General features: G+C 39.3%; 1 protein-coding gene across 7 annotated transcripts in view; it reads left to right on the top strand.

The window, feature by feature from the left end:
* pclob (piccolo presynaptic cytomatrix protein b) overlaps positions 1-22,856 on the top strand; it is an 88,479-nt gene that overhangs the window by 25,120 nt on the left and 40,503 nt on the right. For all 7 annotated transcript variants that reach the window (XM_042744369.1, XM_042744367.1, XM_042744370.1 and 4 more), the window contains exons 4-15: positions 2,994-3,890; positions 3,980-4,792; positions 4,885-5,769; positions 6,179-7,030; positions 7,882-9,345; positions 9,589-10,413; positions 10,590-11,369; positions 11,536-12,309; positions 12,464-13,282; positions 13,427-14,320; positions 14,527-15,576; positions 16,292-17,389. In XM_042744369.1, coding sequence (XP_042600303.1) covers positions 2,994-3,890; positions 3,980-4,792; positions 4,885-5,769; positions 6,179-7,030; positions 7,882-9,345; positions 9,589-10,413; positions 10,590-11,369; positions 11,536-12,309; positions 12,464-13,282; positions 13,427-14,320; positions 14,527-15,576; positions 16,292-17,389 — 11,151 coding nt within the window. The remainder of the gene's footprint in view (positions 1-2,993; positions 3,891-3,979; positions 4,793-4,884; positions 5,770-6,178; positions 7,031-7,881; positions 9,346-9,588; positions 10,414-10,589; positions 11,370-11,535; positions 12,310-12,463; positions 13,283-13,426; positions 14,321-14,526; positions 15,577-16,291; positions 17,390-22,856) is intronic.

Below are 22,856 nucleotides of genomic sequence, written 5' to 3'. Positions count from 1 at the left end.
TAATGTGCAGTTTCACACTGTTTCTTCCTTTTTTAGTCATGCATTTGAGTGATTCACAGACTGATTAGGGCTTTGGGTGATAAATAGATGTTATGAATAAATAGACATTCTGTGCTTAGTAACTTGTGTTATGAAGTTTAATGATATGTCAAACATTGCAGTTAGTGGCTTGTCTATTTTACCTGACAGCTCTCCATGCAGCTTTAGCCACTTTCCAGACCCAGCAAAGCCATCAGGATAGTCTTGGGGAGAGAGGTTCATGCATGATGATCTTGTGGGCTTTAGTGTTGTATGTTTTGATCCAAGGGGATTAATGATTTTCCTTTCACAGCTAATGTTGTTAGATCTACTGTTTCATTGTAACCAATTTGTTTGTCATTATTTTCAGGCCTTAGTGGCATTCTTGTCTTTTATTTTTAAATCCTAGGGAATTCATGTCTTTTATTTTGAAGACTTCTTACCACTGTTGCTGGTTTCCCTTTTTATCACCTAATTTTGTTTGTAAGTTAGTTTTTAAGTATAGATGGTCCTTTTTCATTTTCTTTTACTGTCATTATGACCTTTGTCAAGTTTTTATTTGAAATACCCCACATAAAACTATGTAGTAACAGACATATAAATAGATGTCCTGAAAAATACAATTTTGCTTTTTTTTCTCGCTTGTTTGTATTATTTTTTATTTTTTGAAAAAAAAAACTAGAAAACACTCTCTGTAGTTAGAATAATATGCTACAATGCTATTACAAATTTAGCCAATATGTCTATTGAGGGCAAGGTTTTTGAGAGAGATTCGGTGTGGCTGAAGTCAGCAAAACATTTAAAATCACTTTCATCATGTTTAATATTAAGTTTAGTTGGTTACTTTCTGGTAGTGCTGGGATCAATATTTTTTCTTGAGGCCATAAACATACACTTTTTACAAATGTCATACTAATGCCAAATTCTAGCGTGAATAATGTTTGTGTTTGCAAGTATATATTTTTCAAAACACAGACTAATTTTGTATCTTGGCAAGCAGGTTTTAGGGATTTTAGGGATATTTAGGGACTATTATAGCCAAGGCAAGCAATGTGTCATGTGCTTAATTTTAGCAGTGAAGTTGCTTTAATAATGTATGTCCCCCAGAGAGCCCTTACCACCTCTATTGTCATCATATGGAATTCCTGAACATACCAGTTTGGCCCCTAAATGGCCATTTCATCTTTTAAGATGTGTTGAGCACAAAAGACACTTGACTCTGTAATTAACTTTTCAGAGTTTATGTGCAGCCTGGCAAGGTGACTCCAAGAAAAAAAAAAAAAAAAAAGTTTGGTCACATGGCCGGCTGTGTGATGAAAACTCAGCAGGTTCAGAGGGTAGGCCTCTGAGATAACATCTAAGACTTTTCCAAGAGAGTTCAAAAGCACAGAGATGAGGTGTAGATTACAGTGGCATCGTCTACTCGGTTGTGCTCAGTGTCAAGTGCTCAGTGTTGTTGAAATGAGATAATAGTGAAAAAAAAATGTTCCTGATATGAAGGTCACCTTCATTCATGGCCACAACTGTGTGGCTAGTGTTTAATCATGAAATATTCAAACCTGAGAACTTCCTTAAGTCTAGAGAATTAACAAATGCAATACATCGGTGTATATTTTTATACCATGCTACAATTATCTTAATGATTTAGTCTGTTTCCTTAGGCCTAAAAAAGAGTGCTGCTGGCTTTGGGCTTCAGGATGAGCTATGTGCTTGAGAATTGTGCAGGCAGCACAAATATAAATAAAACTTTGAGATACACGGCATTTAATTTAACCCTCAGAGATCCATTGTAGCAAAATAGCAAAAAGCGAACAAAAGTTGTTTAAAAGAGTTAATACATATTTAACACCAGCTAAAACTTTGAAACGTATTAGAAAAAAGCATGCCAAAGTAACAGTGCTGTCCCTGCCTACTGACACCAATGTAAGCTGTTTTTGTAATTTTTTTTGAAGCAGTCATTTAGCTATATGTCAGTTGTGAATTATTTTATTTTATTTTTATTTTTATGTGCACAGTATGTATGTATATATGAGCTCATGCAAATAAGACATTTTTTCTGAAAGTTGCACAAATACTACAGTTGGCCTTGGTAATCAACATTTTATGGTTTTGTTGTTTGTAACACAAAAGAGCCCATTGACCCATTGATAAATATTTCAAAGGATTATCTGTGTAGCCTAATGGGACTTAATGGGTCATCAGAGGACTGCTCTGATATGAAAATATTTGTTTCAGCCTTCTAGCTTACTGGAAAGTCAGAGAGACTACACTGTCGGCCTCTAAAACTTGCATTTTCAGGATAATAAAACATTGAATAGTGTCTTAGGGCTGGTGTGAGATGAACATACTGAGGTTTCATCCTTCTAGCTTGGAAAGTGTTTATAAAAGTAGTTCTGTAGCCTCTGGCAGAATATTCATTTTCAGTATACTTTACAGTTGTCTGTGATGTGTAGGAGTATTCCAGGGTCATGAAACTCTATAGCTGAGAGTTCTATAGTTGTAAGGGCTGCTCTGACATATTCAAATTTCAGATGGCTGGGAAGGATTCTCATGAAAGCATTTGCAACATTTTTCTAAAAGTAACCAAAATATATAAATACACATCAGTTTTTTTCACACACACACACACACACACACACACACACACACACACACACACACACACTTTTTCACACACACACACACACACACACACACACACACACACACACAATCTTTAATAACCAAAAAAAGAGCATGAATCACCAATGTTAAGGTCACAGAGGGTTTTCTAAATATTTCTTTAAAGCTATTTAAGCTGTTATGTGATCTGCTTGTGAGGTCAATTTACATACATTCTGCAATATATATATATATATATATATATATATATATATATATATACAGTATATATATATAATATTATCATTTGTTATTCATGTTGTAAAATAAATGTGGAAAAATAACTCATTCTTTTTTTTGTAATGTTTTTGCAGGCAAAAGAGTGGCTTTGCTTAAAATGCCAGACACAGAGAGCGCTGAAAGGAATAGAGCCTCGGGGACAACCCACTATAAAGTCCCAAACACAGCCCAGCAAATCTCAAAAGATGGAATCTACACATGGTCCTTTAGAGAAACAGCCCACAGCTCAGCCAATAAAGAGTAGTCCTGCCAACCAACCTGCTTCTCAGAAAAAGGAAATGCATGAACAACAGACTAGTGCAGCAGAAGCAAAGAAAGCTCCCTCTCCTAAGCCTTCACAGCAACCGACAGCAAAAAATGCCCCTTCTCCTTCTGTGTCTAAAGCAGCACCACAGGCTGAGACTGAGCAAGAACAGTCAGGATTTTTCAGCTTTTCGGGCTTCGGTGGAGCCCGGTCACAATCACCATCCCCTCAGCCTGCTGTTTCGGCCATGTCTGGTAAGGTCCTAGGATTTAAGTCGTCCTTCCTGAGCTCAGCATCTAATCTCATTTCATCAGCGGTTCAAGATGAACCTTCTACGACACCACCAAATAACCCTTTAGAGCCTTCAGTCTCTAAAACTTCCCTCAAGACTACTCCGCCGAGGTCTCGCACAGGGTCCGCATCATCACAAGGGGCTGCATTATCAGTGTCTACAGGAAAGGCTAATCAATCAGATGGTCAAAAAGAAGAGAAAAAGACAGAGCTAACTGCAGACCAAAAGAACAAAGCAACAATATCTCAAATTAAAAAAGCCGAACCGTCTTCACATATGCCAAAAACAGACAAAGGCCCTCAAACCTTGCCCAAATCCTGCCCACTTTGTAAGGTAGAAATCAAAAAGGACCTTGCCAACTACAACACTTGTACTGAGTGCAAAAACACTGTGTGCAATCTCTGTGGGTTCAACCCAACACCACATCAAACAGAGGTACTGTTACGTTGACTTTTAATACTTTTTACAAGTTTTCAATGATATACTGTATGTGAACGTGTTAACCACTTTGTCTTACTTTTCAGTTGAAAGAATGGCTTTGTCTGAACTGTCAGACTCAAAGAGCTCTAAGAGGAATGGAGCCACCAGGAGCTCCAAAACTGGAGACAACAGCGCAGCCCAACAAAATCCCTACCACTCAACCAGTGGCTTCACCCTCAGTTCAAAAGGAAGGTGTTTCTGAATTAGGCGAGAAAATTGACCCTCCTCAGAAATTACAAGAACAACCCAAGGCTCCAAATGGTACTCTGCCAATCCAAAAAGCCCAGCAGCAAGAAAAGGAAGCCAAATCTGAAGTTCCTGCCAAGACAGCCAAGGAAGAAACTGGATTTTTGGGTTTTGTTGGTGCTAGGTCAAGGTCTCCATCTCCTCAGCCTGCTATGTCTGCTGTATCTGGGAAAGGTTTTGGCTTTGGTTCCTTCTTTCTCAGCTCAGCATCTAATTTAATATCCTCAGCTGTGCAAGATGAGACATCTATAACACCACCAACCTCCCGCAAAGCTTCCACAGTTTCCCAGAGCTCAACACCACCCACGTCTCGGAAGAGCTCTGCTGTTCCACAGATCACAAACACAGGGGAAAATAGACAACCTACTGCACAAAAAGAAGACAAAAAGATTTCTGAATCACCTCAGCTATCCAGTAAATCTTCTGTGAAACCAAAAATAGACCAAACATTGTCTGCAAAAGTTGACAAAACTCCCCTCCCTCTTCCCAAAATCTGTCCACTTTGCAAGGCAGATATTACCAGTGATCCTCCTAATTTTAACACCTGCACCGATTGCAAAAACACTGTGTGTAACCGTTGTGGATTTAACCCCATGCTTCATCAAAAAGAGGTAAGAGAAAGGGTTTATTTTACTCTACTGGTCATAATTGATTTAATGAAGGACAATAATGTTGATTTGTGGTTGTGATTTTGGTCATGCAGGTGAAAGAATGGCTCTGTTTGAATTGCCAGATAAAGAGAGCACCTGAACCTTCAAGTCTAAATCCCCAGCTACAGACTAATGCTGGCTCAGAACAAGACAAAACAGCTCCACATCAGCCTCCTCCAGGAGCCAGTAGAACTGAGGACCACTCAAAAACAGCACTTGGAAAACCCACTACTACATCTACAGCACCAAATCTCCCAAATGAAAAACCTGCACAGAAAGAAAATATAAAACCTCAACAGCCAAAAGATAGTAGTGCCCCAGCCAAATCATATTCCTCCAAAGAAGATACAGGTTTCTTTGGCTTTGGTTTTGGTGGTGCTCGATCTCGATCACCTTCTCCTCAACCTGTTGTCTCGGAGAAGAGTCTAGGGTTTGGTTCTTCGTTCCTTAGCTCAGCATCTAATCTAATATCTTCAGTAGTTCAAGATGAGTCCTCCACAACACCGCCACCACCTCGTAAAGGTACAACTGATTCCCAGACCTCTGTGAAGTCTACAACGCCGCCCGCCTCTTGTAAGGGTTCATCGGTTTCACAGACATCTCTCAAAACCACATCTGCTGTGGCAGCAGCAGCTTCATCCCACAAGGCATCTACAGCATCCCAAGACTCAACAAAAATGCAGGCTGTGAAAAATAAGCCACTTTCTCAAAAGCAGTTGGCAGACAAGAAGCCCATGCAATCTCAAACTTTCAAAGCACCATCTACACCTCCATCAAAGCCTCGAGCAGCTGATATGTCCTGTCAGTCTCTGCCTAAAGAATGTCCACTTTGCAAAGTAGAGCTCAAGAAAGATCCTCCAAACTTCAACACCTGCACTGAATGCAAGAGCATTGTATGTAACCTCTGTGGGTTTAATCCCATGCCTCATCAAACCGAGGTAAGATAATTCAGTATTTGGAAAATGAGCTGTGGGCTCTACAGCAGGGCTCTTCAACTCGGCTCCTGGAGGGCCGGTGTCCTGTAGAGTTTAGTTCCAACCCTAATCAAACACCTGATCAAGCTTATCAAAGTATTCAGGACTATTAAAAATGATGAACAGGTGTATGGGATAAGGGTTGGAAGTAAACTATGCAGATCACTGTCCCTCCAGGACTGCTCTACAGTATTTTCATTTAATATAATATACTTCTGACAGTATTATAATTCCACAGCTTATTCAACAATATTGTTGTGTAAGTTTTTGTATGATCAAACCTGCATTAATAATCTTATTTTAACCTGGAGTTTAAGAGCTTTGTGGAAACCATTTTGTCTGGGGTTTCTCAAACTCTCTTATTTGTTGGCAGGCAAAGGAGTGGCTTTGCTTAACCTGTCAGGTGCAGCGAGCATCAATGCCTTCCCATGCAGAGCTTCAAGATCAAGCTAAGAAAGTAACACCAGTGCCAAAGAAGGAGCAAGATGTTCCAGAATCTGTGCAGAAGAAACATAATGTGGAGGAAGCCACCAGAACTGGTCAGAAAACAGCTGTAGTAGGGGGAAGGGTGCCCACTGATATGACACCACAGGAGCTCAGTCAGCCGAAGTTATCACAGCAAGTGAAATCAGACAAACCTCATCAAGAGGAGTCTGGATTTTTTGGTTTTGGCTTCAGTGGGGCTCGTTCCAGGTCTCCTTCACCTCAGCCTGCTGTTTCTGCTGTGTCTGGGAAAGTTTTAGGCTTTGGTTCCTCCTTCCTTAGCACAGCCTCTAATCTGATATCATCAGCTGTTCAGGATGAACCTTCCACAACACCGCCAACCTCTCGCAAAGTTTCGTCAGTTTCAGAAACAACACTTCCTCCTGGCTCCCGTAAAGGCTCTACAGTATCTCAGTCATTGTTCAACAACAACACAACATCTCCTAGCTCAGAAAAAGATTCTGTAACCACGCAAGGTTTGCAGAAATCTCAACATAGTAAAGATACTAAACCATCAATTGGACAGAAACAAGAGGAGAAGACACCATCACTTCAACAGTCTAAGGAGTTATCAAATAAAGTAAAAGAGGATAAATCAGAGACACCTACATCCAAGCCTCTTACCAAGGTCTGCCCACTTTGCAAGGTGGAGCTCAAGAAAGATCAGTACAACAGCTGCACTGAATGCACAAATTTTGTATGTAACCTGTGTGGGTTCAACCCTATGCCCCATGAAAATGAGGTAAGAAAATATCACTGTTGTGTTGTTTTGTTAAAGTCAGCATGAATGGAAATTGCAAACCACTTTAAGTTACACATTATTTAAGTAGTCCACATTAGACACTATTAACTGTAAGTAACTTTCCAGCTACATGTCAGCTAACTCTAAATAATTTGCAACTACATGTCAACTAACTAATTAGAGTAACGGTAGACTGTTAGGTTAGGGTAAGTAGAATGAACTGATGCGTCTGTTGCTATTTTTTACATGCCCCCTTTAGACAATGTCTAAAGTGGACTATCAAAATAAAGAGTTATGAAAATTAACAAATTGTGACATTTCTGAGTAAAACTTCTATCAAATAAGAAAAAACAAAGAAGGAGGGACACCATCGGTTGTTGATTTGATTGTGAAAAGTAAGCATTGCATACCAGAATGGAGGCAGATCTTAAATTCCGCGTGGTCTTGCATATGCCTGCACAGAGAAGATAGCATATCACAAGAAGAACAAATTCTTCTTACAGTCTGATTTAAAGATTGCAAATTCAAAGGGAAAAAAATGCATGAATAAACTGTTAACAATAAGACCAGTGAGTTGCATTAAGAGAATATATAGTGTTAATTTTGAGCTCATGCTGACTTGAATTCTGACTTTAATGGAAAACTATCATGATGAAATTTGAGAACCAACAGTTTTATGTTGACAGGAGAGCTTAAAATGCTTATCTCTTCTTTAATTTAATTGATCTGAGCTGGCTTGGAACATTCCAAGTTGATAAGCTGTGTGGTTAATCCACATAAGTCTTGAGATGCTGTATAATGTAAATTTGAGTTACAAAATGATTAATTAAATATACTTTACAAATCTACAGATGAAGTGGCTTTGTTTGGCTTGTCAGATTAAGAAAGCACCAGAACCTCATCCTGCGCAGCTTCAGTCACATGCTAAGGAAGTTGCACCACTTAAAATGGATACTTCCACTCCAGATGCTTCACAGAAAAAGCGACATCTTCCAGCAGATGCTGTTCATAAGGATAAGAAACCAGAAGTGGCAGGGAAACAAGACAATAAGCAAACATTAGCAGAAACTGAACAACCCAACCAAAGAGAAATTAAACAACATAATATTGCAGAAGTTCCAAAGTCAGAATCTCAAAAAACTGATCCGCAACCAGACAAACCTGGATTCTTTGGGTTTGGTTTTGGAGGAGTTAGATCTCGATCACCTTCTCCTCAGCCTGCCGTCTCTGCTGTCTCAGAGAAGGTTCTGGGGTTTGGTTCTTCAATCTTAAGCTCAGCATCTAATCTAATGTCAACAGCTATTCAAGATGAGTCCTCTACGACACCGTCTAGTTCTCGCAAAGCTTCAACAGCTTCTCAAATATCTGATAAGACACCACCAACCTCTCGCAAAGGTTCCACAGTTTCACAAATCTCCAGTAAAGTTCATACCACTCCACCTTCCTCTCGTAAGGGTTCTACAGTTTCACAGACATCTGTTAAAACAGCTCCTGCAACCTCACAGAAGGAGTCTGAAGCTGCAGTAAACTCTAAAAGCATTGAAAATACAGATTGGGCAAAAACTAAAGTTGCAGAAAAAGGAGAAGAAACCACTAAAGGAGCTACCCCACAGCATCAAAGACCAGGAAAGTCCCAAGATGGACATGTTCCTGTCTCCTCTGAAGTCCCTGAAGAGTCTAGAGGTAGATCTCAGTCTCCTTTACTTCCACCTGCAGCATCTGCTGTCTCTGGGAAGGTTTTGGGATTTGGTTCTTCCCTCTTTAGCTCAGCAAGTAATCTGATCTCATCAGCTCTAGATGAGCCTTCTACAACACCACCCACTTCTCGCAAAGGATCCACATCTTCCCAACTATCTGCTAAGACTACAACCCCACCCTCTTCTCGTAAAGGCTCATCAGTTTCCCAGACTTCAGATAAGATTACCACTCCACCTTCCTCACGAAAGGGTTCTGGAGTTTCTCAGACATCTCTCAAGACCAGCACGCCTCCTGCTTCCTCAAAAGGATCTGATGTCTCTCCTAAAATGCTTCCTTCAGATGACAAAAAAGTACATACTGAAAATATACAAGAACAGATAAAAAAAGATGATAAGAAATCCATGGCCAGTCAGGCACAGCCAACAATTGTATCAGATACAAAAGATAGAGATCTACCAGAAACGACAAGGACAGAGTCCACTAAATCATTTCCCAAAGCCTGCCCTCTCTGTAAAGTCGATTTGCAGAAGGAGCCTCCCAATTACAATACCTGTACTCAGTGCAAAAACACTGTGTGTAATCTATGTGGCTTTAACCTCATGCCCCATGAGACAGAGGTAAGCAGCCTTTTTACCTTGCACATAAAACACCTTATACTCATTATTATAATTGTTATTTAATTATTACTGTGGTAGTATATGGGGATGACATTATGGGCACCAACATTTATGACTTTAGACTTTTTAAGCATGAAAAAAATGCATTAAAATTATAATAAAAAACAATTTAATATTTCAAATATGTTCCTTGTAGTACTCTGTGTGCTCAATTTTAAACTGATTATTGGAATGCCGTTTCAGAAAAAGGAGTGGCTATGTCTGAACTGCCAGATGCAAAGAGCTCAAGCTGAGACTGACAAAGTACCTCCACCAGTATCACCACTAAAGAAAGCAACACCAACTTCTGTTCCTCCCCAGAAGAAGCCACTTGATTCCACAGGTGCTACTGAAAAAGAAAAGACTGCACTATCTGAAGGTGCAACACCAGGGTCTAGGAAGGCTAGTGCAGTTCCACCAACACAGAAGCCACCCCAGCAGCAGGACATCAAAAATCCAGTACAGCCAACACAGAAGGATGACACTGTATCCACAAAATCTACTTCCTCACCAAAGGCTGCATCTACAAAAGAAGAGAGTGGCTTGTTTGGTTTTGGACGCTCTAGATCACCTTCTCCCCAACCTGCTGCTTCCAGTGTTTCTGGGAAGGTCTTTGGATTTGGTTCTTCCCTGTTGAGTTCGGCTTCTAATCTTATCTCCACCACTGTACAAGATGAATCCTCCACCACACTCCTTGCAACTCAGCAACAGGTTTCATCAGCTTCACAAACTCCTGTGATGAATACATTAACACCAGCTACTTCTCAGAAGGGATCAGCAGATGTGTCACCAAAACAGGGAGCTAAATCTGTTGAAAATCAGCAGAAAGACAAGACACCTGAAGAAAACATGACAGAGGTTCAGGGAAAAGCTGTAAAAGATGGTGACGACATGTCAGAGACTCCAAAGGCTTGTCCACTTTGTAAGGCAGACATAATGAGGAATCCACCAAATTATAGCACCTGTACTACTTGCAAGAGCACTGTGTGTAATCTCTGTGGATTCAACCCAATGCCACATCAAACTGAGGTGAGAAAATAGTTATATATACTGTACAGATTTTTTTCTCAGTCACAATTATTGAAAATACATTTCAGCAAGTTAATTTATTTATTATGAATGAACAGTCTATAATATCTCAAAATGAAACAGTAGTGGTCCTTATTTCTCATAATTACATGGTTACCATTTTCATCATCCTACAGGTGAAGGAATGGCTGTGTTTGAACTGCCAGATGCAGAGAGCTCCTGAATCAAAAGTTGTGAAACCAGGAACATCTAAATTACCTCCACCTGCACCACCAAAAAAACAAGACACTGGGGGTGTTGTAGCAGAGGATAATGCTTCTGTGAAACAAGAAGGCAAACCCGATCTGGCAGATTCCAAACAAACTACATCAGATGCCCAAATCCAGAAAAATGTCTTACCTGCCAAATCTGATGAACTACCTAAATCTGAATCTTATAAACAGGATTCAGATTTTTTAAGCTTTGGTTTTGGTGGTTCTCGTTCGAGGTCACCATCTCCTCAGCCCACTGTGTCTGCTGTCTCTGGGAAGGTTATAGGCTTCGGTTCCTCCTTCCTTAGCTCAGCATCCAATCTGATCTCCTTGGCTGTCCAGGATGAACCTTCTAAAACTCCACCAACTTCTCGCAAAGGGTCTACAGTTTCCCAGACTTCGAATAAGACAACACTAACACCTCCCACTTCTCGAAAAGGATCAGTAGCTTCACAAGACACTAAACTAAATCTTACTGCAGCAAAATCCAATCCAACCACTTCACCAACCCAAGAACAGAAAAAGCCACCAGATGCTCAATCATCCAAACCTCTACAAGCGCAAGTGAAAGAGGACCATCCTAAAACTTGCCCACTCTGTAAAGAGACCCTTAAGAAGGACCCACAAAACTATAGCTCTTGCACTTATTGCAAAAGCATAGTTTGCAATCTCTGTGGATTCAATCCCAGTCCACATCAAACTGAAGTAAGTCTGTGTTATACACGTATTATATCTTATAATAAAGACTCTCGTTTTGTTACCAGAAATTATTTTGTACAGATTTTGTAATGTAAATAATAGAGATAAGGTTAAAATAATGGGTAAATCAGTTTGTATGGTCACAGGTGGTAATCTTTCTTATTATCTACAGGTGAAGGAGTGGCTGTGTTTGACCTGCCAAATGCAGAGAACTTCAGGTCCTCCCCCAGCTCAGCAACAGTCTAAAAAATTACTTCCACCAGCATCTCCACAAAAGGAAAAGACTCCAGAGAAGAAGCCAAGTGTTACAGCTGAGCAGGAAAAGAAACCTCCTATAGAGACCAAAACACCAACAACACCAAATACTCAAATATCTACAGGTGATGCTTCTCCTTCCAAGTCTGCTCCACTACCTAAAGGTGAACACAATAAAGAAGAGTCAAGTTTTCTTGGCTTTGGTTTCGGTGGTACTCGATCTCGGTCTCCCTCTCCTCAGACTGCTGTCTCTGATAAGGTTTTTGGTTTTGGATCTTCCATCCTCAGCTCAGCATCTAACCTGATCTCTTCGGCTGTTCAGGATGAATCCTCCACCAAAACTCCACCAACATCTCGGAAGGGATCTACAGTTTCCCAGACTTTAAATAAGGCCACACCAACACCACCTACTTCTCGAAAAGGATCAGTTGCTCCTCAGGATGCTAAACAAAAACCACCTGAAGGGAAATCAAAGCCAGTTGTTACAACAATACTAGAACCAAAGCCAGTGCAGAAAACCCCAGATCCTAATTTGGCCGAACCTCCACATGCTCCAGAGGAACTTCCAAAAACCTGTCCACTTTGCAAAGAAACTCTGAAGAAGGACCCACAGAACTACAGCTCTTGTAGTTCTTGCCAGAAAATTGTTTGTAATATATGTGGATTCAACCCCAATCCCCATCAAACTGAGGTACCATATGTCAATGTCTTTAACATTTATGTATGTAAAGGATCTATTGAAAATGTAAAAAAATATATATATTTTTTTGTGTAGATTTTGACTTTTAAAAGAAGGTATGTTTAATGGTTTCATTAACCACATTTTTTTTTTAAATAATCAACAGGTGAAAGAATGGCTATGCTTGACCTGCCAAGTACAGAGAACCTCAGGACCTCCCCCTGCTCAGCCACAACCACAATCCAACAAAGTACCACCAGCATCTCCAGAAAAGAAAGTTGCTCACATTCCAACTTTCCCAGAAAAGAAGCAGAGTGTCCCTGCTGAGCAGGACAAGAAACCTCCAGCAGAGACTAAAAAACCTACAATTACTCCAACTCCAAAGGCTCAAAAGTCTAAAGGTGAAGCTTCTCTTTCCAAACCTGCTCCATCATCTAAAATCGAACAGACTAAGGAAGGGTCTAGTTTCTTTGGGTTTGGTTTTGGAGGTGCTCGATCCCGGTCGCCTTCTCCTCAGTCTGCTGTCTCTGAGAAAGTTATGGGTTTTGGGTCATCTTTCCTTAGTTCAGCATCTAATCTGATATCCTCAGCCGTTCAAGATGAGTCATCCACCAAAACTCCACCAAGTTCTCGTAAGGGATCCACTGTGTCCCAAAGTTATATTAAGACAACACCACCTACCTCTCGAAAAGGTTCAGAAGCTTCACAAGCCACACAAAAAATTAAACCAGCAGAAGAAGCCAAACTTATTACTGCACCAAAACAAGATGAAAAGGAAAAAGAGAGAAATAAACCACAGGATGAGATGACCAAAGAACCAGTCGCTAATGTGAAAATTAACAGACCAGTTATGGAGCTTCCAAAAGCCTGTCCACTCTGTAAAGTGGACATAAAGAGGGAACCACCAAATTACAACACCTGCACTGAATGCAAGGACACTGTGTGCAATCTTTGTGGATTTAATCCAATGCCACATCAAACTGAGGTAAGAGTACTTCATTTGTTTATTTGTGAGTTCAACATGCATGATTTAATGCATTAATTCAATTAATTCAGTCTCAATTCAGTTTAATTTCAAGAACATCTTTTATTATTTTAATTCTAATTCCAATTATTTTCCTACATGTTGGAATGGCTGTGTTTGAACTGCCAGGTGAAGAAAGCTCAAGTGTCTCCCTCTACTCAACCACAGCCACAGGCTAGCAAAGCATCTCCACCAACTATACCAGAAAATAAGGAGGCTCTCATACATACTCCAATTCCAGTGTCTCCAAAAAATAAGCCAGATGTTATTGGGAAGATAAGCACATCAGTTGCTAAAGAGAATCAAGAGAACAAACCTACACAAGCTACAACACAACCAACTGAAATGCCAAAATGTGATCCTTCTCTTGCAAAATCGATTGTACAACAGAAACCAGAACCTTCTAAAGAGGAATCAGGTTTCTTTAGCTTTGGTTTTGGTGGTGCTCGATCTGGATCCCCTCAGCCTTCAATGACTGCTGTCTCAGGGAAGGTTCTGGGATTTGGATCCTCCTTTTTGAACTCTGCATCTAATCTAATCTCCTCAGCTGTTCAAGATGAGTCCTCCACACCGCCACCAACTTCTCGTAGGGCTTCCACAGCTTCTGAAATATCTGCAAAGACTACAACACCACCAACATCTCGCAAGGCATCTGTGGTTTCCCAAACTTCAGTTAAGACTACACCAACACCACCCGCTTCTCGGAAAGGATCTGTTACTTCTCAACAAGTTCCACCTACTGGTGACAAAAAAGCACCTATAACAGACAAACCAAAGGTGGACAAAACAGATGAGAATCAGGTGCAACAGGCTTCAGAAGTGCCTGAAGCTTCAGTAGTAGCAGTGGCAGCTCCTAAAGCAGAAACCAGAGCATGTCCTCTTTGCAAAGTGGATCTTAATGTGGGTTCAAAGGACACCCCTAACTACAGTACCTGTACTGAGTGCAAGAACACTGTTTGTAACCTCTGTGGATTCAACCCAACACCCCATCAAACAGAGGTAAGAGAATGCTACTGTTCTGTTTTAACTGTTGCTAACACTCTTTTAACAGAGCAGATGAATTTACACTTATCTAAAATGCTTGGTCGCTCCAGCTACAGTGTATTTTGTTTATTGGTCTCCATGAAAAATCAATCTCATATCAATTTTCCATCAATATCATGGAAAAAATAAGTCAAGAATTCCTTTTTAATCTCTCTTTGCAGGTCAATGAATGGCTTTGTTTGAACTGCCAAACAAAGCGAGCATTAAATGGAATGGAACCACGAGGACATCCAAAAATGAAGACCCATGAACAATCTGAAAATGTCTCCATCTCATCACCACCTCCAAGAACACAAAGTATAACACCAGAGGCACCATCATTAGTGTCAACCGTGGTTCATGATGTTGCTGAAACCCAGAAGAAAGAGATTCAAGTTGCAGCCATCCTTGATGAAACTAAGACTCCTGTTTCAGTGGATGTCCAAAAGAAAGAATCAGTCTCAGCTTCACCACAACCACCAGAGACCAACATAAAAGTACAACCTGCATCATCTCAGAAGAAAGAAACATCAGATTCAAAGAGAGACAAAGAAACTGATACACTCTTAAAAGAGTCTGATAAGTCTCCAGAAAAATCTACTCCACCTTTACAGGCAGAGCCACCAACACAGGAATCCAGTTTCTTTGGTTTTGGATTTAGTGGTCCTAAGGTACAACCTGCTTCCTCTAAGCCATCTGAGTCAACCACAGGGAAACTCTTTGGCTTTGGTGGCTTGACAGAAACAGCTAGATCTCGATCACCATCACCACAGTCTGTTTCTGCTGTGTCTGGAAAAGTTCTGGGCTTTGGATCCTCTATATTTAGCTCAGCATCTAATTTAATCAGCTCAGCTGTACAGGATGAACCTTCCACAACACCACCAACTTCTCGAAAGGCATCCACAGTTTCCCAGACCTCTGCTAAGACTACTCCTCCCACATCTTGCAAAGAATCTGCAGTGGTACAAGCCTCTAGTAAGATAGGAGACACCAAACCACACGCTGGACAAGATGCAGAGAAACCAGCGGAGAAAAAAGCAGAAATCAAGCAAGTCACAGCACCCAAACCACCTCAGAAACCTGCTCCTGAAGAAGGCAAAACCAATTGTCCATTATGCAAAGTGGAACTCAATATTGGTTCCAAGGATGCCAAGAATTTTAACACATGCACAGAATGCAAGACAACAGTGTGCAGCCAATGTGGATTTAATCCAATGCCTCATCAAACAGAGGTAAGACATTTAATCTCTACTTTTAACACTTTTAAGACACATGTACCATTCTTATCGTCTTTATTCCATTATACTGTAGATACAGTATTTACATACAGTAAGCCAGAATAACTTGCATTGTCATCACATTACAGAACATAACAATGTCACTAGCATTCTGGAATAAATAAATAAATAAATAAAATGTAACTTTTTTTTTTTTCATTTCACCATGCATTTTTAGTCTTCTAACATTAAGCTCTAATTTCACTTATAGTTTTATGTCTATGTTTACTTTAAGGCTGATAAGTACAGTATATCTTTGACTTTTTGTCCGCTAATTGCCTATTTGCTTTTTTTTTTTTTTTTTTTTTTTTTATAATATTTAAGAGGGTGCATTTGTAGTCATGATGTCAATGTGGCAAGCCACTGAAATTCCCAAGACATATTCGGTAGCAGTGTTACTTGTTATTTTGTGTAATCAAGGAGTATAAAAATAAGTTCAACAGTTCAACTTTGACCCTCACCGGCTTTTTTAAAAGCAAGGATAACATTTTTTTTTCACAGAGCCCATGTTAATGATGTGAATAAGTGTTCATTTATTTTAATTTGTTATATTAATGTATGTTGAAGCAGCAGTTTTTTGTAGTTATTAGGTTTTCTACATAGAAATCTACTGCAAGACATTAGAGTATGAAATATCTTATTGCCAGTAATTGTCTTATAATTATTGCAGGTTGAGGAATGGCTCTGCCTGAATTGCCAGGTACAACGGACACAGGCAGGGATGAAAACAAATGAAAGTCCCACAGTGAACCCTCAGCCAGTTCCCTTAGTGAAAGATAACCAAACTCCATCCAAAGTTGACAAGATATCTACAGCTCCAGTTGAATCTAAACCTGACAAGAAGCCTGCTGCAGCCGAAAAGAAAGCTGCCCCTGCTCAAGAAATAAAGAAAGAGATCTCAGTTCCAAGCCCTCAACAAAAGGCAGGTACTGATGCTAAGGCAACTGATACAATCACCCCAAGAAGAGAGCCTCCTAAGCAAAACGATACTCGACCAGATCCTGCGAAAACACAACAACAGCCACCCAAAGATATAGCCACTCCTGTAAAATCTGCTCCACCTGCCGAGGCTGGACCCCCCAAACAGGAATCACATTTTTTTGGTTTTGGATTAGGTGGTCCTAAAGCACAGCCTACTTCTTCTAAACCATCTGAGTCAACCACAGGAAAGTTCTTCGGTGGATTTGGTGGACTGACAGAAACGGCTAGATCTCGGTCACCCTCACCACAGTCAGTTTCTGCTGTCTCCGGGAAAGTTCTGGGCTTTGGATCCTCATTATTTAGTTCGGCATCTAATCTGATCTCCTCAGCTGTTCAAGATGAGCCATCCACAACACCTCCAACTTCACGAAAAGGCTCCACAGTCTCTACTGAGTCTGGTAAATCTACTACAGCACCAGCTTCTCGCAAAGGCTCAGTGGCCTCTGCCAAGGCTGCACTGCCAACATCTCACAAAGGATCTGTTGCAACAGAAACCAACAAGGTACTTCCTGAAAAAGAGAACAAACCACCTGTTGAAAAGATACCAGAGCAGCTCAATGAAGCTAAAGTATCAATGATACCTACTTCAGAAAAGGATAAACCTGAAACTGGACAGGATAAATTAGTAAAAGATCCTGAAAGTGCACCTCAACCATCCACCTGCCCACTCTGCAAAGTGGATCTTAACATGGGCTCGAAGGACCCTCCTAATTACAATACCTGCACTGAATGTAAAAGCGCTGTATGTCATCTCTGTGGATTTAACCCCATGCCTCACCTTGCTGAGGTGAGTCATTGACTATTTTGTTGTCTTTGTTTTTGTAGGTCTGGTTTCGATATGTGTCCTTAGTAAATAGATACTAAAAGCATTGATTGTTAATTTAATTTGATTTCCTCACTGAAGTACTTTAGACTCTTGTTTGGGAGTCACTACTCGAAAGGCTTTTTTGACTGGTATCTAAGTCTGATATCTTTCTTAACTCTTATGTATTGATGACTAATTAGCCAATGTTCTTGGGTGCATGAGTCTGACAGACAGAAAATCTGGAATGGTTGGTTCTCCAACATGCAGTCCATAACCTCTGTTATGCCCACTCATTCTCCAGATGGCTATTTCCAAATGATTGCAATTTCACTAAAACTCCACAAGGGCTAAAGATGCTGTAGAAGAGCCAATAAATGCATTAGCATTCTGCAGGGACCAATGAGTGATTGGCATTTTTTCAGGTTTGGCCAATAACAGCCAGTGTAGATTGAGTCAACAAAACCCTACTAAGAAATTAAGTGACTTGTGGATCCAAAGCCTAGAAAATTAAAGTGGGCTCTGTTGTCCCTAGGGTGATTTAAAGCAGCTAATAAATGAAACTGTTTGGGAATTCAAAGCATAAAAATGAAAGTGGTGAAAGTGGACAGTAGTGTTGCTGTGATGATTTAAATCTGCTGTTTGTATGCAAAACAAGACTATTAAAAAAAAATAATAAAAATTATGCGTGCCCTCTGCATTGTAAATGTGGACAAACTTTTATTTGGTGAGATGCCCAGGCCTTGAGTAAACACTAAACTTGGAGAGCAGAGGCGGTCATCTGCATGAGTGGTACTTATGAGAGCGTAGCTTCATGCTAATGCTGAAACGTGCTGAGTGCTGACTCCGGGGAAAGAATCCCTGTGTTTAGACAAAATGTTTGATTGCGTAACAGGCTGATTGAAGAGAGCCACAGCTTGCAGCACACATTTAAAGTGATCGAGGGTTTGAATTTGGAGATGGTTGGTGTGCCTTATGAGATCCCAATAAATGGAGGTGGTGATGAGGGTTGGGGCTGGGTGAGTTGTCAGACATCTTTCTCGTGCTTGTGGATGATGGACTAAAGCTCCCATGCCATCTGCAGCATGCACATGGCCACTTCCACAGCATGTCAGCCGTCCATCATTTATGCTAATGTGACTTCCCTTGCTTGTGATCCCAACAAGCTGTGTTCTTTGCTTTCATAAGAACTGTGATTGCAGAAGTCATTTAATGAGAAAACTGTTTGATTTATGGATTGGTGGATTATTACAGCACACTGAAGGAAATGGCATGAGAATAAGGCATGTTAGAGTATTTAATATTTTGTAATGACCATCTGTTCTATGTCCAGCTGCAGCTGTTCTTTGTCAGTGGTGCACAGCAAATCATATACGAGTGTAGCATCGTTGATGTGTTTGTTTTTTCCCCCCATTTTGTAACACTTAGATTTCAGTTATTTAGAAAGTGTAAATAATATAATAGGCTACAATGGGCTAACATTCGGAAATTTCAATTTTGAATTAATCAGTAAACACTTGACTATGTTTGGAAAGCTGTTAACCTGGTAAAATATGCTCCTATGGTGCCTTTACTCTGACAAGCTATAGGAGCTCTGTTTTGACAGTCAGCTTGCATCTAATTTTCTGCCTGCTGTGCATGCTAATGAACTATCGCCTGTGATCCACTGTTTCCTAAAATTGTGGATCAGTGCAAATACATTTATGCCATGTCTTTGTAATCAGTATATTTGCAGCTGAAAAATGTACTGTGTGCGCAGTGTAGAAACAGCTGTAGATGGGCAAATTTAACTATAATATAATTGACTTTGTTGGGGTATTATGTACACCCATGTCCTCTGTAGGTCCAGTTACAGGATAAAATCGTCTGATATTAGTTTAGGGAAAAAGTATGCACTATTATGTGGACGTTTTATCAGTTGGTATATTTGCATTGTTTTTGTATAGTTTAAAAGTTAGTGGTTTTTAAATAGGCTATTTATTGCATTCATAGATTTGATAGATTTTTCTCTTTTTTTTGTTGTTGTTCTGTCCTTTTATTATTCAGTCCATGGGGTCACACCATTTAGAAAACTGTTATTTTATATTTTTAAAAAAAGTATCTGCAGAAGATGGCACACTTAGAAACAGACACCCTTGTATTTTTATGTGCTAAATCATATTTGGCACTGCACTGTCATCCTGCTCTTTTGGATATGACACAGTCAGTCTCTTGTAATATGCCATTAACATGAGCCTTTAACTCTGGCCTCTACAATCCTGCACCTTCACACAAGAAAACGGACCCTGTGCTTTTGATGTTAATTGAAAAATACAGTGTATGCCCGAAAAGCCTTTTGAATGACAATGCACATTCACATATTTGTCATGCGGAAGGCTGTAGGCATAGCTTCAAACACTGATATGTGATATTAAGATATTTAGTGATATGCCGTGTCCGCATCTGGCACACCGTTGGCCAAAAATAGCTTTAAATTTTAATCTACCTCAGCTAGCATTGTGACAGCGGCTCCAAGAAAACTGTCACTGGACCCAAGGGGACTTGTGTATTTTTGGATGCCATCTAACAGTCTATGCTGACGTTTAACTTTTTGCAATTGCAGATTTTGCATAAACGAAAAATAAAGACATTATTAATGAGTAGTTAATTATGAAAGATAGAATAACCATGTTAGATTTCAGTGAACATTTAGGGTGATAATCTATAATACATTGTCATACATTTTAAAGGGGTCATATTATACAAATTTAGCATTTTATATTTAATTAATTAATTTATTTATTTATTTTTACAATTTATTAGGACAAGTCCATTTACAGTGATAGATTTACTTTGCCATTTCCACCTTAACGCAGTGATTAACTGCACTAGACAAGCACCTGCCATTGACATGAGTGAGACTGCTAAACGATAGCTTTCTCCAGGTATTATAGATTTTATTTTTTCTGATGTCAGAAATCCAACCATGTCTGATTTCTTTAGTGCAGCTTTATTGCAATAGATAGTCTGTTTGTACTTGATTAATCTTTCAGTTCCTTCCAGTTGTATGGCTACTGTATATGAAATTCTTATCGCTAAAGAGAAATTACATTTTGTACACTAACTTCAACGTCAAGGTTTCTTGCACCAAAAACATCTGTGATATTTAGTTTACATTACCATTTCCACCTTAGTGCAGTAATGTCCTTCGCTAGCCAAACAACTGCCATTAAGATGGATGGGAATGCAAATCGATAGCTTTCTCCAGGTATTATATATCTCTTTTTTCCTGATGTCAGAAATCCAACCATTTCCACTTTCTTTAGTGCAGCTTTATTGCAATAGATGGTTTGTTTGTACTTGAGATTAAACTTTCATTTCCTTCCTGTTGTTTACATAGCTACTGTACATGAAACTCTTATTGCAAGCGAGAAATTCAATTTCATATGATATGCCTCCTTTAAAGAACAGAGTGTTCTGTTTTGTCTTATATGCAGTAATGGACTGAACAGCAGTGGTTACTGGCTGCTGTGTTTCCTCATTGTTCCTCTGGTGGTAATACACTGGTGCCCAGCTGTGCCCGAGAGAGTTCTGTATCCTCTCGATGGGATCGAGTTTTCTATGGCATGCCATTAACACGAAACAATGCTCTGGTGGTTTACACAACATGGCCATTGCCACCATGCACACAGTTTCTCTCTTCCTCTTTTTCTCCTTTTAGTCTTGTGTGTGCGCACATGTGTGGGTGTGTTTTGGTGTGTCTGTGCCCTGAATGCTTTATACACAGTAATATGATCATCCCAGTGGTGCAGTGCATGAAAAAGAGTTCAAGGTGTGTTCTGCTTGCTAATAAATTATGTTTATTATACTGAGACTCTGAGAGGCACGTAAAACCTGCTAGACTAATTTAATGTCATTAACTCGTATCATATAACCTCACCTGCAAGGGGCTACAGTCTATCTTTTTATGGGGCCAAGCTCCAAAGGCGTGTGGGCATATATTGTATCTGTTAGTCATAATCTTTCTCGGCTGCTTTTTCTGTCATTTAGTCTGTGGTGGCCCCTAGAACCGTATGGTAAATCGTTGAGAAATTTGGCACATTGATTGAGGAGTGTCTTCTTGATCCTGATGGCAACATTCTTCCATCTACAGTTCAAAGTTTTAGATACACTATTGTTCAAATGTTGTTCATACATTTAATATTTTATAAATTAGTACTTTATTCAGTAAGAATGGATTAAATTGATTAAAGGTGATAGTAAAACATTTATAATGTTACAAAAAAAAAATGTTTCAAATAAATGCTGTTCTTTTGAACTTTCTATTCATCAAAGAAGACTGAAAAAATGTATCACGGTTTCCACAAAAAAATAAAAATAAAAATAAATAAATAAATAAAAATTAGGCAGCACAACTGTTTTCAAACTGGATAATAATTAGAAATGTTTCTTGAGCACCAAATTATCATATTTGAATGGTTTCTGAAGGATCATGTGACACTGATGATTAGAGTAATGACTGCTGAAAATTCAGCTTTGTGTCACATGAATAAATTACATTTTTAAATATATTAAAATGAAAAATTTAATCTAATATTATTTTACGATGTAAGATTTACTGTATTATTTATTCAAACACTGATTGTTTCCTTTAATAAACAATTAAAATCTGTCCAAACTTTGAACCGGAAGTGTGCATTTTAGCTTTATTACCCTTTTAACCAAACAGTATAATTTTTATCATAGTATATTTTTTCTTTGAATTTTAAAGATTTCTGATTTCAATTTATTCCCAACAGATATATCATTTTTAATTTTGTTGAAAGAATCATTTTAACCTCATCTAACAGTTTTCATTGGATTATCCCTCCTTCTTTTGGACAAACAAGTATTGCAAATCAGGAAGGGAGACTATTTTTCACAATGCTGTGATGTATTCACATGTACATTGAAATGACTAGCAGAATTATTGTGGTGACAGCCATCTGCTAGTATGGAAATAGCTCAGATTGACTGTAGCATTGCTACAAAGTTAATAGTGAGGACACTAAATGTTGAAACAAAAGATTTCATACTGAAAAGGAGCTCTGTATTTGCCATTAACATTAAGCTTTAGGTCAAAAGCAATAATACAATAATGAATCTGCTTTTAGCCTTTGAACCGGTTGTTTTCAAAACACTAGCTGTCAGCAGTTGTCATGACTACACAAATCTATGCAGCCTTACAAGGTATATTCCACAAATCTACTCTGCATTACACTATTCCATTCCACAAGTGTGCTGTTTGGCTCCATAATTGCTGCTTGCAGCAATGTTTTTTAATGCACAGGCAAAAATAAATAAATAAATAGATGATGAGATGTAAGTCTGTTGCTTTTATTTCTTTCTACAAAAGATATTGGAATGATTTTAGAGCGATTCTGCAGCAAGCACAGTTTTCAGGAATTACACCGCAACAAATCTAATTCTCCTA

Source organism: Cyprinus carpio, chromosome B18, assembly GCF_018340385.1.
Source record: "Cyprinus carpio isolate SPL01 chromosome B18, ASM1834038v1, whole genome shotgun sequence".
Lineage (NCBI taxonomy): Eukaryota > Metazoa > Chordata > Actinopteri > Cypriniformes > Cyprinidae > Cyprinus > Cyprinus carpio.
Note: the sequence above shows the minus strand (reverse complement) of the source record. Positions and strands in the feature narration are given on the sequence as shown.